The 13,868-nt window shown below is 38.7% G+C and overlaps 1 protein-coding gene across 4 annotated transcripts in view; it reads right to left on the reverse strand.

The window, feature by feature from the left end:
- LOC115431553 (ubiquitin-associated and SH3 domain-containing protein B-like) overlaps positions 1–13,868 on the reverse strand; it is a 138,688-nt gene that overhangs the window by 6,385 nt on the left and 118,435 nt on the right. For 2 of the 4 annotated variants that reach the window (XM_030151983.1, XM_030151981.1), the window contains exons 4-11: positions 9,045–9,243; positions 7,155–7,324; positions 6,861–7,069; positions 6,555–6,699; positions 6,227–6,350; positions 3,651–3,770; positions 3,449–3,541; positions 3,222–3,366 (exon numbers count right to left, since the gene is read on the reverse strand). In XM_030151983.1, coding sequence (XP_030007843.1) covers positions 3,222–3,366; positions 3,449–3,541; positions 3,651–3,770; positions 6,227–6,350; positions 6,555–6,699; positions 6,861–7,069; positions 7,155–7,324; positions 9,045–9,243 — 1,205 coding nt within the window. Of the gene's footprint in view, positions 1–3,221; positions 3,367–3,448; positions 3,542–3,650; positions 3,771–6,226; positions 6,354–6,554; positions 6,700–6,860; positions 7,070–7,154; positions 7,325–9,044; positions 9,244–13,868 lie in introns of all 4 variants that reach the window. The other 2 variants (XM_030151982.1, XM_030151980.1) reach the window with 1 other exon arrangement.

Consider the following 13,868-nt stretch of genomic DNA (forward strand, 5'->3'; position numbering starts at 1 on the left):
ATCATCTTCTTAAAATAAAACAATATTAAGTACTAAATTATGAAATCAAAAGTGTGTCTTTTTCTCTTATAATATCTGCATCATTATTCATCTTGTTACATCTTTTACAAATAATTTAAAACCCGAAAAAATGGTCCGGTTTCCTCACCTCTCACTCAGGACCCAAAAAACAACAAACTTTAACTGTAGAAATACTGATTAGGCATTTATTGTGATAATTATTGATATCAGTACATTAACTTTCATGACAGCATTTGGTCCCCTTCTCTGTGTTGTCTGCTGGTGGGCTGGGCCTTGGGATCCTCTTTGTTTGCCCCCAGACCTTGGAGGGGTTAAGGTTGCAGTTGCATGGCTGTGTTTATTATTGAGTGCACCTCAATCTCTTTGCCTTATTCTCTTTGCTTTACACTGATGCAGTCACTTTGTTATGAGAGATTAATGTGAACAACTGATGGTGTGTGGATTTGTTGCTGGTGTTATTTGTGCTGTTATTGTTTGATATTTTGGTCATGTTTTCTTTTCTTACATTTTTCATTTAATGGGTCTTATTAGGCTCGAGCCCAGACATACATGTCGGCAAGGGCCTATTAAAATCGCGTAGTTCCGTTATTATTATTATTATCGGGCCCGAGCCCAGACATACATGTTTGCAAGGGCCTATTAAAATCGCATTGTTCCGTTATTATTTATTTATTTTTTATTATTCTCTCACCACTTTGAACGCAAATTTGACCCCCTGAACGTTAATGAAAAGTCAATTTTATCTGACCAAAAATTCAAGCCCGGCGAAATTTTTTAAAATTTGAAGTCGCCAAGAAAAAATATCGCAAAATGACTCGGTAGCGTCCCCTCAAAAATCAAAATACATTAAGGATGGGAGCCCTCCCCAAATTTTTTTCCATGTACAAATGTGAAACTTGGTACAGACATAGCCCATGGTAGGACAAGTAAAAAATTGCATTATGGCCCCGCCCTAAACCCAACAGGAAGTCGGCCATATTGGATGGAAGTGTGGGCCCATAAAATCCCACCCATCGTACTTTCATCATCTCCTCCTACGGTTTACATCCAATTTGGACCAAACTGGGTGAAAATCACCTACATATGTGCGATCAAAAGTTATCACCTACATTTTTCATCAAATGTTGGGCGTGGCTGTGATGACCTCACAATGAAGCGGCCATTTTCAAAAGTATAAAAGTGTGTATATCTCAAACACAAAGTTTCAGATTGAGTTGGACCCAATGTAACATTTGTGCGGAATGACAACCTGAACACGATGATATGTAACTCGTATAGTTGGATCGTAAAATGGCTCTCTGGCGCTCCCTACAGTTTTTGAATGGGAGCGAAATTTTTTTTTTGACGTAGTCAAACAAAATTAGGCACACACATCCCTCATGCCAAACTGAACCAAAAAGCCAATGAGCCTCTTTACAATTGTGTTGCCATGACAACACCAAAACTGTGCCATAGAAATGAATGAGGTTTTGCCATAAGGATGCAACTGATGAAAAACTCTTTGTGTTCCACTAATGGTACACAGACTGAAAATTACACTGTGGAAAAGTAGAATTTTCCAGCAAGAAGAATTTTCATAAGATTAAAAAATGACTTGGCCACACCCCCTCAAAATATGAAATTACATTTCGCAGAAGGTAACCCACCCAAAAAAAATTTCCACATAGAAAAATGAAACTTGGTGCAGACATAGCCCATGGTAGGACAAGTAAAAAATTACATCATGGCCCCGCTCTAAACCCAACAGGAAGTCAGCCATATTGGGTGGAAGTGTGGACCTGTAAAATCCCACCCCTCATACTTTCATCATCTCCTCCAAGGGTTCACATCCAATTTGGACCAAACTGGGTGAAAATCACCTACACACATGTGTGATCAAAAGTTACCACCTACATTTTTGATCAAATGTTGGGCGTGGCTGTGATGACCTCACAACGAAGTGGCCATTTTTAGAAGTATAAAAGTGTGTATATCTCGCACACAGAGTGTCAGATTGAGTTAGACCCAATGTAACATTTGTGCGGAATGACAACCTAAACACGATTATATACATATACATACATATACACATATATATATATATATATATATATATATATATATATACATATATATATACACACACACACACACACACACACATATATATATATATATATATATATACACACACACACACACATATATATATATATATATATATATATATATATATATATATATATATATATATATACACATCCCTCATGCCAAACTGAACAAAAAAGTAAATGAGGACACACTCCTATTTACAATTGTTTTGCCATGACAACATCAAAACTGTGCCATAGAAATGAAAGGGTTTTTGTCAGAATCCTAGCCCTCATACTTTCATCATCTCCTTCTAGGGTTTACATCCAATTTGGACCAAACTTGGTGAAAATCACCTACACACGTGTGATCAAAAGTTATCACCTACATTTTTGATCAAATGTTGGCCATGGCTGTGACGAGCTTGGGATGAAGTGCTCATTTTCAGAAGTATAATACTGTGTGTAACACACAGAATGTCGGATAGAGCCCACGATACAGTGTCCTCTCACTGTCGGTGGCTTCGGCGGTCGCATGGGGAGGCGGTCGCGCAGAAGGGCAAGGGCCTTAACACTGCTTGTGGTTTTAATTTATTTTATTTTCAATGATTTTTTTTTTTGCTCAGTTTACTCAGTTCTTGCTCTAGTTATTGTTATCATCTGAATTATCACCATGGTTGTTATTGTCAGTACTGTTGATATTTTCTTGTGAGGGTCTTCGCCACCTTCTTTTTCTTTTTTAGTCTCCCCCCTTCGCTCTCCCCTTCTCTCTTCCCCCTTTCCTCTCCTTCCCCCTGTCCCTTCATGTCAGGTCCGGCATCAAAATGTGGTTCAACAAAACACAAAATAAAGACAGAAGGGGAGCCTGATAATCTTTATGAAGTTCCCCTTTGCAACACAAATTTGTTCAGTGCAAAAAGACAGCCAGCCAGACCATTCTGTTGTTATGATGCTGGACAGGACAAGTTTAAAATAAAAAAAAAAAAAACAATAGCTCATGCTATACATTCAGTAGAATGTTGAACTTGTGCAGAATGAATTGATTACAGTGAACTGATTGAGTACAGGCAGTGAAAGTGATCTGGTTAAATATGACTGACCTCACACTCCTCTTTAAACTGTATGTCTCACCTGTACATTGTGTCCACACTGAAGTGGGCTGCAGCCAGGTCAGTGGGGGGTATCCACGCAGGCAGGGAATTTCCAGAAACCCACTTGGTCCATTCAAAGAGCCCTGGTTCAACGCGCACCTTCAGCTTACCTTCCTGCTGTAAACCTGACCACACAACCACACCTGATTACAGCCTTTGGAATTCTACTTTCATTTAAACACAATAAAACTCTGAGACTCTGCTCACCTTTCAGGATGTTTTGTGCAGTCTGAACACATCGCAGTGATGGAGAACAGTACACAAAGTCTATCACTGTATTACTCTCCAACAAGGCCTCACCTGGAACAACACATGCACGATTTAAATACATGTATTGTATAACAAGGTGAGTCTGCTGCAGTATTTACAATGCAATGTAAAATGTTTAAGATCTGCACTGGTAACACACCCACTATTCGGGCCTGAGTGGATCCAAACACAGTGATTGGTGCGTCCATGTCGTAATCTCTCTGACCTCCCCACAGTGGCAAACTGGGAGGCATGTTCAAGTTAGAGCGAACGTATCTGCCTGCAGACAAACACAAGCACACAACTTACACAATACATTTTAAAGTTTTACAGTTTTACATTTCAGAGCTGGAGGCCTGTATAAAGTATTGGTGTATAAAACTAAAAAATACAAGGGTTTTTTTGTTTATTTTATTTAAGCCATAGGTATGCATTTAAGTTTTATTCCCTTTATGTTTACCAATGTATTTATTATGTCATTTAATTATAATAAAACTGAAATAGCCCTGTGAGGAACTGGCAACTTGTCCAGGGTGTACCCCGCCTTCGCCCCTATGTAGCTGGGATAGGCTCCAAGCGACCCCCGTGACCCCTAGTGAGCATAAAGTGGGTTCAGAAAATGAATGAATGAATAAATGAATCATTTATTGTAGGTCTATTCTGTTCTATTAGAAATAAGGGGATTAATTTACCTTAAGCTGTTGGTAGTTGCAAATAAATGTACATACATTGTAACTGTGACTAAGAATGAGTCAGACACACTGGAACTAGTTTGCCAAAATAAGGATGAATATTTTTACAACCTTCCTCTATCCATGCATTATTACTTTGAAAGTCCTAGGCCACCAACCACTGACCACCCTGAAAATCATAAGTTTAGACAAAGATACTCATGTTTTTGTGCTATTTTCTTTTAGTAATTTCAATACCACAACATACATCATGTGCACATGTTCCTCCAAAACAAACTCTCTTGATACTATTTACCAAATGCAACATCCTGTGTTCCAAATCCAGCCTTTCTTCCTCTTTCAGAGCAGCCCTACAGTACAGCACACTGTGGCACATTGTTCTCATAATTCTGAGTGTGAGATATCAGACTCCATCTGCCTCCCCTTTACAGCTTGTTAAACATAAATACCTGCTGGACTCTACATCTGTCCTCATCAGAGCTGTGTATGACCACATATTATCCATCAATCAAAGGCTTTTGTTTCATTAAAAGGACATTAGTTTTGTCAAATTTCAGTTAAATACTTGTACAAGCACATGCTAAAAAGATCAAAAGCTAAAACTGTAAGTGGACTGCTAAAAAAATGTATAATCAGCCCTTCTGTAACTGGGTTTTTGATCCATTTAACCTCCCAGTATCTGGGTGAGCATATTATGCACACTTTGCACGTCATGTTATAAAAGGTCATACTATTTTTCACAATTTTTATTAGGTTAGAATTCAAAAGTTGTTGATTTTTGCATGATTTTTAAAATTCTAACCCAGTCACTAAAGTCAGCATATTGTAAAGACTGGCAAATTACTGCACTTGCATCCTTCTCCAAAGTGAGAAAAAAATGTGCGTTGACACATTTAACATTCGACCCTAGCACAAAAAATAATAATGTATATTAAGCAATGCTGCATTGACATATACCAAGCTGCAAATATAGATAATGTATATATGTGTGTGTGTGTGTGTGTGTGTGTGTATAGATAGATAGATAGATAGATAGATAGATAGATAGATAGATAGATAGATAGATAGATACAGGGTGGGGAAGCAAAATTTACAATGAACATTTAGTTGTTTTTTCTCCGCAGGCACTATGTCAATTGTTTTGAAACCAAACATATATTTATGTCATAGTCATACCTAACACTATTATCCATACCTTTTCAGAAACTTTTGCTCATATGAGTAATCAGGAAAGCAAACGTCAAAGAGTGTGTGATTTGCTGAATGCACTCGTCACACCAAAGGAGATTTCAAAAATAGTTGGAGTGTCCATAAAGACTGTTTATAATGTAAAGAAGAGAATGACTATGAGCAAAACTATTATGAGAAAGTCTGGAAGATACTATTAAAGAAGAATGGGAGAAGTTGTCACCCGAATATTTGAGGAACACTTGCGCAAGTTTCAGGAAGCGTGTGAAGGCAGTTATTGAGAAAGAAGGAGGACACATAAAATAAAAACATTTTCTATCATGTCAATTTTCTTGTGGCAAATAAATTCTCATGACTTTCAATAAACTAATTGGTCATACACTGTCTTTCAATCCCTGCCTCAAAATATTGTAAATTTTGCTTCCCCACCCACCCTGTACATATATATATATATATATATATATATATATATATATATATATATATATATATATATATATATATATATATATATATATATATATATATATGAAAGCAATCCCATTTTTATGTAGTATAATGAAAAAATATTTTTTTGCGTCAAAAATATGATTTCTTTACATTACAAACATGACATTTAAAGAGTTAAAAATATGACAGTTATTGCACATTTGTTATTTTTATTTATGGCTCAAGTTGATGAAATACAAAAAAAATAAATAAATAAAATTAAAGTTAAAAACAAATTGTATGAAAAACATTTTGGCATTACTATGGCACTGTATAGATTAAGCACTTGTGGTGGTTACGAAGGGCCTCTGAGCAGGATACAGGACAGAGCTTTGACTGGGCTGGTGATCAGGATAGCAGTACTCACCTTTACTGTCTGAGCAGAGGGACAGCCAGTGCTTGCCAAACACCACGTCCATCCTCTCCCCATGCCGACAGATGAAGAGTGTCCGTTTGGGCTGCCGAGACAGACTGCCACTGATCCGCATTACCTGCTGGATGAAGAAGAAGAAGAATCTTTATTTTGTCAGTAGGGGTTCACACACATAAACATGCTTGCACACACCAAAATGTGTTTTCTGCCTTTAACCCATCACTAGAACATGCATCACACACTGCATGCTAGGAGCAGTGGGCTCGACATACCAGGCACCCAGGAATTGTTACTGTCATGAACTATTGTGATCAGTATGTACCTGCATTGGATGACAGATGAGACTGAGGGTGGGTGTGTCACCAGGACTTGTATTTTCAGGGCGTCGACTGTCCAGCAGCCCATCAAACATCCCTCTGTCCTTACTGGATTTATCTGAGGGCCCACAGCTGAAGAATGAGTGGGACCTGTGGAGGATCAAGAGTTGAGGTAGCACTTTAAACATTTATATTAGCATGTCAAGTCATTTAATCCATTGTGTTAGGAATCTAACAACTGCAGTGTCCTTGCTTTTCCTGTTGTCACATGTTAATTCTGTTTGTGGCGTTTATTATCATGCACATCTCACCCGTGGAATACCCAGGTGTCAGACTCATCGGCCAGGCTGACGTAGTTCTCAGGCAGCAGACCAGACAGCCCTGTGGCCAAAGAGGTCCCGTACACCCAGCCCTCACTCGTACTACTCTGGTCCACCGGAGACATGAAGACAAAGTCCCCAGGAACTAGCTCCAGCTCGTCCTCATTCTGCGGCATGTAGGGGTACATTACCCGCAACGTCTGCAGATCAGAGTTTATCATCAAACCACACACATGTCTGCATAAGCAGTACAGATGCAGTGTTAGTAGAATGAAAAATGGCTACCTCATGGTTAGCAAAGCGAATGTCCCGTGAGAACAGGACAGCCAGCCAATCACAGCCAAGCTTGACTTCGATGCCCTTTGCCAGTTTCTCCAGTGATGGGAGGTGATCAGTGGGGAAGTTGTAGGCAAGAGTTACATGAAGCTGCTTCTTATGAGGCTCGACATGGACTTCTGGATGAGACAGGATATGGATGAATGAAGGAGAGGTTAGAAATGTACTTTGCCTCAAACCATATTCAGAAAAGAAATTAATTGGATCCACCTCTTCATACTGTTTTCCTCTTCCTTTTTGTGTGTTTTCAGTCAACAGATTTGTGACATTTACACATTCACACTTGCTCTGTGTTCCTGCTACTTTCTGAAATAACCTTTCCATTGATAAACTATCAATGTGATTTCATTTCACCATAGAGTGAAGACTTGATGCTTTTGTGATTTTCATTCAATGGCAGAGAGAGATGAAAAAAGAAAAAAAAGGGCGCATGATCCCAAACTGGAATTCTCTTTCTCTCTGTGACACATTCAGATTGTCTGTACTTCAAAAATATGTCAACGTCAAATACTGCTGATATACTAATTTTCACTTCTGTCTATTTTTGCCTCAACCTGCTTACCACACTGGAGTGAAAAATAGGTGTCTGTTCTATTTTGTACATGATGCACTGCTCTGACACCTGACATGGACAGTACTCTACACAGCCAGAACATGAGTGCCAAAATGATAAATAACAGAAAACATGACCAACACGCACACAAGATGTAACCAACGCAATCCATGAATCGTGTTTGCTCCTTAAATGAAAATTAATAAAAAGCAAATGACAAAAAAGATAATCATTTATTAGATCCACTGTGGAGAAATGTGAAATATACAGTGCAGCGCAAGCCACAACAAAATAAGTGGGTATAAAAATATATAAAGCCCAAGGTATAACAAATCGAGTAATCACTAGACAGTAAATGTTCGTAGTGCACAGCTTGGGAAATATTTGGTAGATATTTTTATCCATTCTCCATCATGGACATCATTTATATGGACATAAAAAAAAGCCTTACTGTACTTCGTGTTTTTATCGATACAGGATTAAAATTTCAGTATCATTCTTTTTTCAAAACTTTTTTGTTGTTATTGTTGTTTTGTTTATTGACATGTACATTTCAACTAGAGCCAAAGTGTGTCGTGCAGTTGTTAGACAAAATCCTGATGGTTTTGGTCTTGTGTGCATTGAAAGATATTTAACATATAAGATGGTAAAATAGTCAGGACTCAGGAGAGATCAAAGAAGATTCATACAGTGTTGATTTTGAAAGAAATAACAGGACCTCCTGATATCACCCCTCAAAAGGAAGTCATGTATTAATGTTACCATTTGTATTTTTTGTTTTATCTTTTCAGGGAAATCAGGGTTTTTAATATGACAGAAACACATTTGCAATGGTAACCTCAGATGTCCAGGCCAAACGTTGCTGATGCTGATGACGTTTCAATCTGTCTGTTTATCATCAAGCAGAGATATGACAGCATTAGCACTAACGCCACAGCACTAATCTGATTTGGCACGTGGCTGCTTGAAATAGCATTAGCAGCCAGTTTACATTTTCTACTGCGTTTTTTAAAAAAGCTGCGGTGACAGTTTGAGTGAGAGCCTCAATAACCAGCATGACTGAGTATTTCCCGTCACTGCTGGAGAACAAAGCTGCTCATCACAGGTTACATGGTGAATAATATGAATTGATGCTGACATGCCGGATACGGTAATGTAAATTAAAGGTGACTCATCCGATAATGCTTTAAAAGGAGCAATCCACTGATCTCTTGTTTGGCTGGGAGACAACAAATCCAATTGAACATTCTTCTTGTTCCAAACTGTGCTCCTTTTTCCCCTAATACCTGCTTTCCTGGCAGCTTCTGTGGCGAAGTCGGCTGCAAACTGCTTGAGAACGTCGGCCACTTGCTCCCCCACAAACAGGCCGATGAAGTTGGAGGATGTGTACAGTTCTAAGGGGAGTGGGCTGGGAAATCGACCCCTCCACTGCTGGACAGTGGCCAGGAGGGTCTCGCAGAGAGCCTCGACTTTGTGATCTGCACACTGTGAATGGGATGTACAATCAAGACATAGGAAACAGAACATTGACACTTTCATTTGTGCATGTAAGTGAATGCTTTTTCTTTTCAATAAAAGTCTTAACACAAAATGGGCTCATACTCTAACATCACTGTGCACATTTCTCCTCCAATATCTCATTACATTTATAGTACATCATCAGGTAAAAACCGTGTATCATTCCTTCATTCATTTTTCAATTTAAAACCAAAAATCAAACAACAAAAAAAAGCCAAGTTTTTTTGTTTTTCATTTTCAAAACCAGATTGAAAAACAGACAACGGTTTGTTTTTCCATTTCCCGGTTTTGTGCTCAAATGGAAAATGGAAAAAACGAATAACGACCGTTTCATCCGATTTTGCTATTTTCAATATAGTTAGGTTGTCTGACCCGGAAGTAGCCGTTACTAGGGAAAAATATTTTGCTATAATTAAGCAGCTGTTTGATACGTACAAGAGCATATTACACTCACACAAAAAAATTAATTTGGCTCTGTTTTTCTGAATTAACGAGAAAATTATCTTGTTAATTCAGAAAAACAGTGCTGAATGTAATTTTTTTTCAGAAAACAGTATCTCGTTAATTCAGAAAAACAGAGCAGAGTTGTTTCATTAAGTCTACCCCATTCAGCGAAGTTCACTGGTCCAATTTGTCCAGCTCCACTGTCATCCAGGTGCTGATGCATGGACACACTCCACATTATAGGTGAGTACTTTTTTTGTTGTGATTTGCAGTATTTGATTCAAAGTATGTCAAACTAGTGTGATGATTGGTGTAACAGTTTTTTCCAAACATAACTCCGTTCACCTCAGTCAGATGGATGTCTGTTTTAATAGAGTAGTCGGTTGTTACAGCCTGGAGAGGGGAAAGCTTCGGTGACTGTGTCTGATGATTATGATTAAATAATGTATATAAATTGAATGATGATTGAAAATAACAATTATAGTAATGTTGTATAGTGAGTTTTGAGGCGCATATGGATGCCAGATGCTAGTTAAGAGTTTAATTTAAGTCACACATTACCATGTGTGACTAGTGGTGACCAAAGTTACTATTAGCATCTGTTATATTAGCTAACAAGCTATGCTATATGATGGCCATATAACAGGGCTGCAGATGGGACAGTCTAAAACTGCTAACGTAAAAAAAAAAGCTTAACGTAGATTAATGTCTGAAAACCACGATAAATCGTCACCAAGTTTTGTGTGGACATCTCTAATCATGTCCACTTTCACCTCTCCTAAAATTAAAACAAAAACCCTGATATTATGGATGTTGTCCATGTTAAGCTTTATCAGGCAGACATTAGAGAATAAGCTTAACGTAGTTTCCTGTCGGAAAACAGCAGCCGATCATCAGAAGATTAGAGATGGACTTGATATTCTTATTCTATTCTATTTTTAAAGGTTACTTATCATTACCATTTGTTAGATGGATGTTTCATTTTTTAGATATATATATAGAGAGACAGAGAGAGAGACACATGCACAGACAGACAGACAGACAGACAGACAGAATTTATTAAATAAATCTGTTGATGATTGATTGATTGCAGTTTTTGGACATTAAGATCAACTAAGATCATAATTTGCGTGCGTGTGCTAATTTGCTTGAATTTTGCGTGTGGGGTTGAACCGCGGTTTGTGGGTGATTTCCGAAGATTGCTTGCTCAAATTACAACATGTGCAGTCTTGCAGACCACCCTATTTAAATGAGAGTTTTGTGTGCGCTACTGGAGACAATACGCTGTAAAAACTGCTCTGGGATCCACCACCATTAATGGTAACAGTGTGCTGAATGATCCAGATACACAGAAATGTAACGCTGAAGGAGTTTTGTCATAGAAGGTATGGCATGACTCATTCATTCATTCATTCATTCATTTTTAATTTTAAAGGTGTGTGTGTGTGTGTGTGTGTGTGTGTATATGTGGGGGGGTAGTTGGATTGAATGACTGTCAGGCGCATATTTTGTCACACCGTAGCCTAATGTTGGTGCGTATTTTTAATCACAATCATCACGAGTGGAAAAGAGTTCCATAAAGCGTGTGTGTGTTTCTTCCGTCACTCCAAAAATGTTCACACAAGGGTGAAAAATGCATTCTCTGCATGTCGTTTCATCATTTCGATGTCTCCTAACCGCAGCCATGTGTGCACAATTACGCATCCAACCCATTTTCTCTTCCTTTTGAGGCGTGGTAAATATAGATGCAGTTTCTATAAGCAAAATTGCTTTGCGGTTTGATGAATCACTTTGTGTGTGCTAAATTATTATATTTACATTTTCTCCTCCCAGCACACGTACAATTGTGTGTAAACGCCCCATATTGCAAATTCATTCACTCCGTTCTGTCGTTTATGCGCTCTTCCCACTGTCAGATACTCACAGGCAGCTATGGGCTTACCTGAAAAATTATTTGAAAAAAGTATTTACTTTGTTTGTGTCTATTTTACATTATAGGTGCTGTGAGAAAATGCGGCTCCACCATATCCGCCACTGACGGAGTCAGCAGCCATAAGTTGGTTTGGACTGGCAGGGCGGACGTCAGGAGAGGGAGAGAGCACATCACCACTGAGCCAGGCATTAAGCTTTTGCTTTCAGGCTTTTCCAGTCAGTTTGACAGTCAGTTCAGTTTTTGTCCCAATTTGCTGTGTTTTATCAGTTGTTTAATTTTTTCATACATGTGTTTGTTAATATGGCCAAGCCTTAAATAAAACTGTTTCATCTATATACACTGGTTCTTGACTGAAGACCTAGTTGTACAAACAAACATAACAACTCAGACTAAAAAGTAAGCCATGTTAAACAGATACATAGGCTACATCCTTGATTCAGCTTCATACATTCATTTGTGTATAGATATTTTTGGTCTTCATTTTTCCACAGTCAGGTATTAGCCCCTGCAAATTCATGACCTTTCTAGACTGATCTGATCTTGCCATTTTGCATATAGCCTAAACAACAACAACAACAGCAATAGGCCAGTTGATGATGATAATGAAGGTAATAATAATAATAACAACAATAATGATGCCGCACATAAGACAAAGCTTGGGCTAACGGGTCTGGCACCAATCTGGTAAACGGATCTGAAACGCATCTGGAATGTGGGAGGCTCTGGCACAATGGAGCTGGACCAGAGCTGGACCGTTTCTGTAGAAGATCTGTTTCACGGAGAAGTACCTGTTTTGGCTCGATGTGCATTTGGACACCGGGATGAATCTGCCAAGCGGTTTCGGGCCGGGTCGGTCAGCGACTCTGTTCCAGATCCATCCCAGTATCTCTTTGCTATCTGGGCTGCTTATTCTGAACGTGTATGGAACTCTGAACCAGTTCCCTTTGAGGATCATGGAACTAGTTTCGTTTACAGAACTCAATACCAAGCTGTGCTCCGACCTCACAAGCCTAGCGCCCTCAAAACCCCTGCTCCTGTGGGGCTTGGAGGTGCTCTAAACTGCACTGAATTGGGAGACCAAGCCGCTCCTCCACGGATCTAGTTCTGAGTAATGCTCTCCATCAGGTCCGACAAATAAATTTATACACATTTACACTCTTCTTCTGTTTATATTTTCTTTAATGCTGGCGAATGTCATTATATTTGACTTCATTAATGCCAACTCCAACTCCCACGTCGTGCCCTGCAGGAAGCCAGGCTACAGGCTCCAAGCACCAGCTCCTGTTGGGCTTGCAGACTGGTGCGCTTGGAGGGCTCGATACGTGCGGGAAGCGGGGAGCACAGCTTGGTTCTGAGTTCTGTAAACGAAACTAGTTCCATGATCTTCAAAGGGAACTGGTTCCGAGATCCTTAAATGGAACAAGTTCTTTAAACGGACCTCCTGACTGGATCAGCTGGCCCATTGACTGAGAAAATCAGATCCGCATTTTAATTTTTTCATAATACACTATAAAATAAGTTTTAAAAAATTGGCTCTGTTGTTCCAAATTAACAAGATACTGATTTCTGAAAAATTTTAATTAAAAACAGCCAAATTTATTTCTTTGTGTGAATGCAATACGCTCCTGTACGTATCAAACAGCTGCTTAATTATAGCAAAATATTCTTCCAGTCTGGCCATGATTCTGTTTGTTTATTTTTTCCCTTGTAACGACTACTTCCAGGTCAGACAACTTAACTATATTGAAAATAGCAAAATTGGATGAAACGATCATTACCTGTTTTTTCCATTTTTCATTTGAGCACAAAATCGGGAAATGGAAAAACAAACAGTTATCCGTTTTTCATTCTGGTTTTGAAAAACAAAAAAACAACTTGTTTTTTTGTTTTTTGATTTTTGGTTTTAAATTGAAAAATGAATGAATGAATGATACACGGATTAGGTAAGACTACATTTGTGCTTTTAACTTAACCCATAAAAACCCTGTGCTACTGTTGTGGCAGTTCCCAAATGAATTGGTGTCTATATTTAAAGGTGAGGGGCGAGATCTTAGAAAAATGGTTTGAGCAAGCTACGTTTTGAAAATACTCAATTCAAATCCAAACCCCTTTCTTCAGACATCCCTTCGAAACCACACCTCCTAAGTACTGGGATGCACAATGCTTGTTCCCGAAGGTTAACGATTGCTGCACAGCAGCAATTCGCCAGCTGAAA

Source organism: Sphaeramia orbicularis, chromosome 13, assembly GCF_902148855.1.
Source record: "Sphaeramia orbicularis chromosome 13, fSphaOr1.1, whole genome shotgun sequence".
Taxonomy (NCBI): domain Eukaryota; kingdom Metazoa; phylum Chordata; class Actinopteri; order Kurtiformes; family Apogonidae; genus Sphaeramia; species Sphaeramia orbicularis.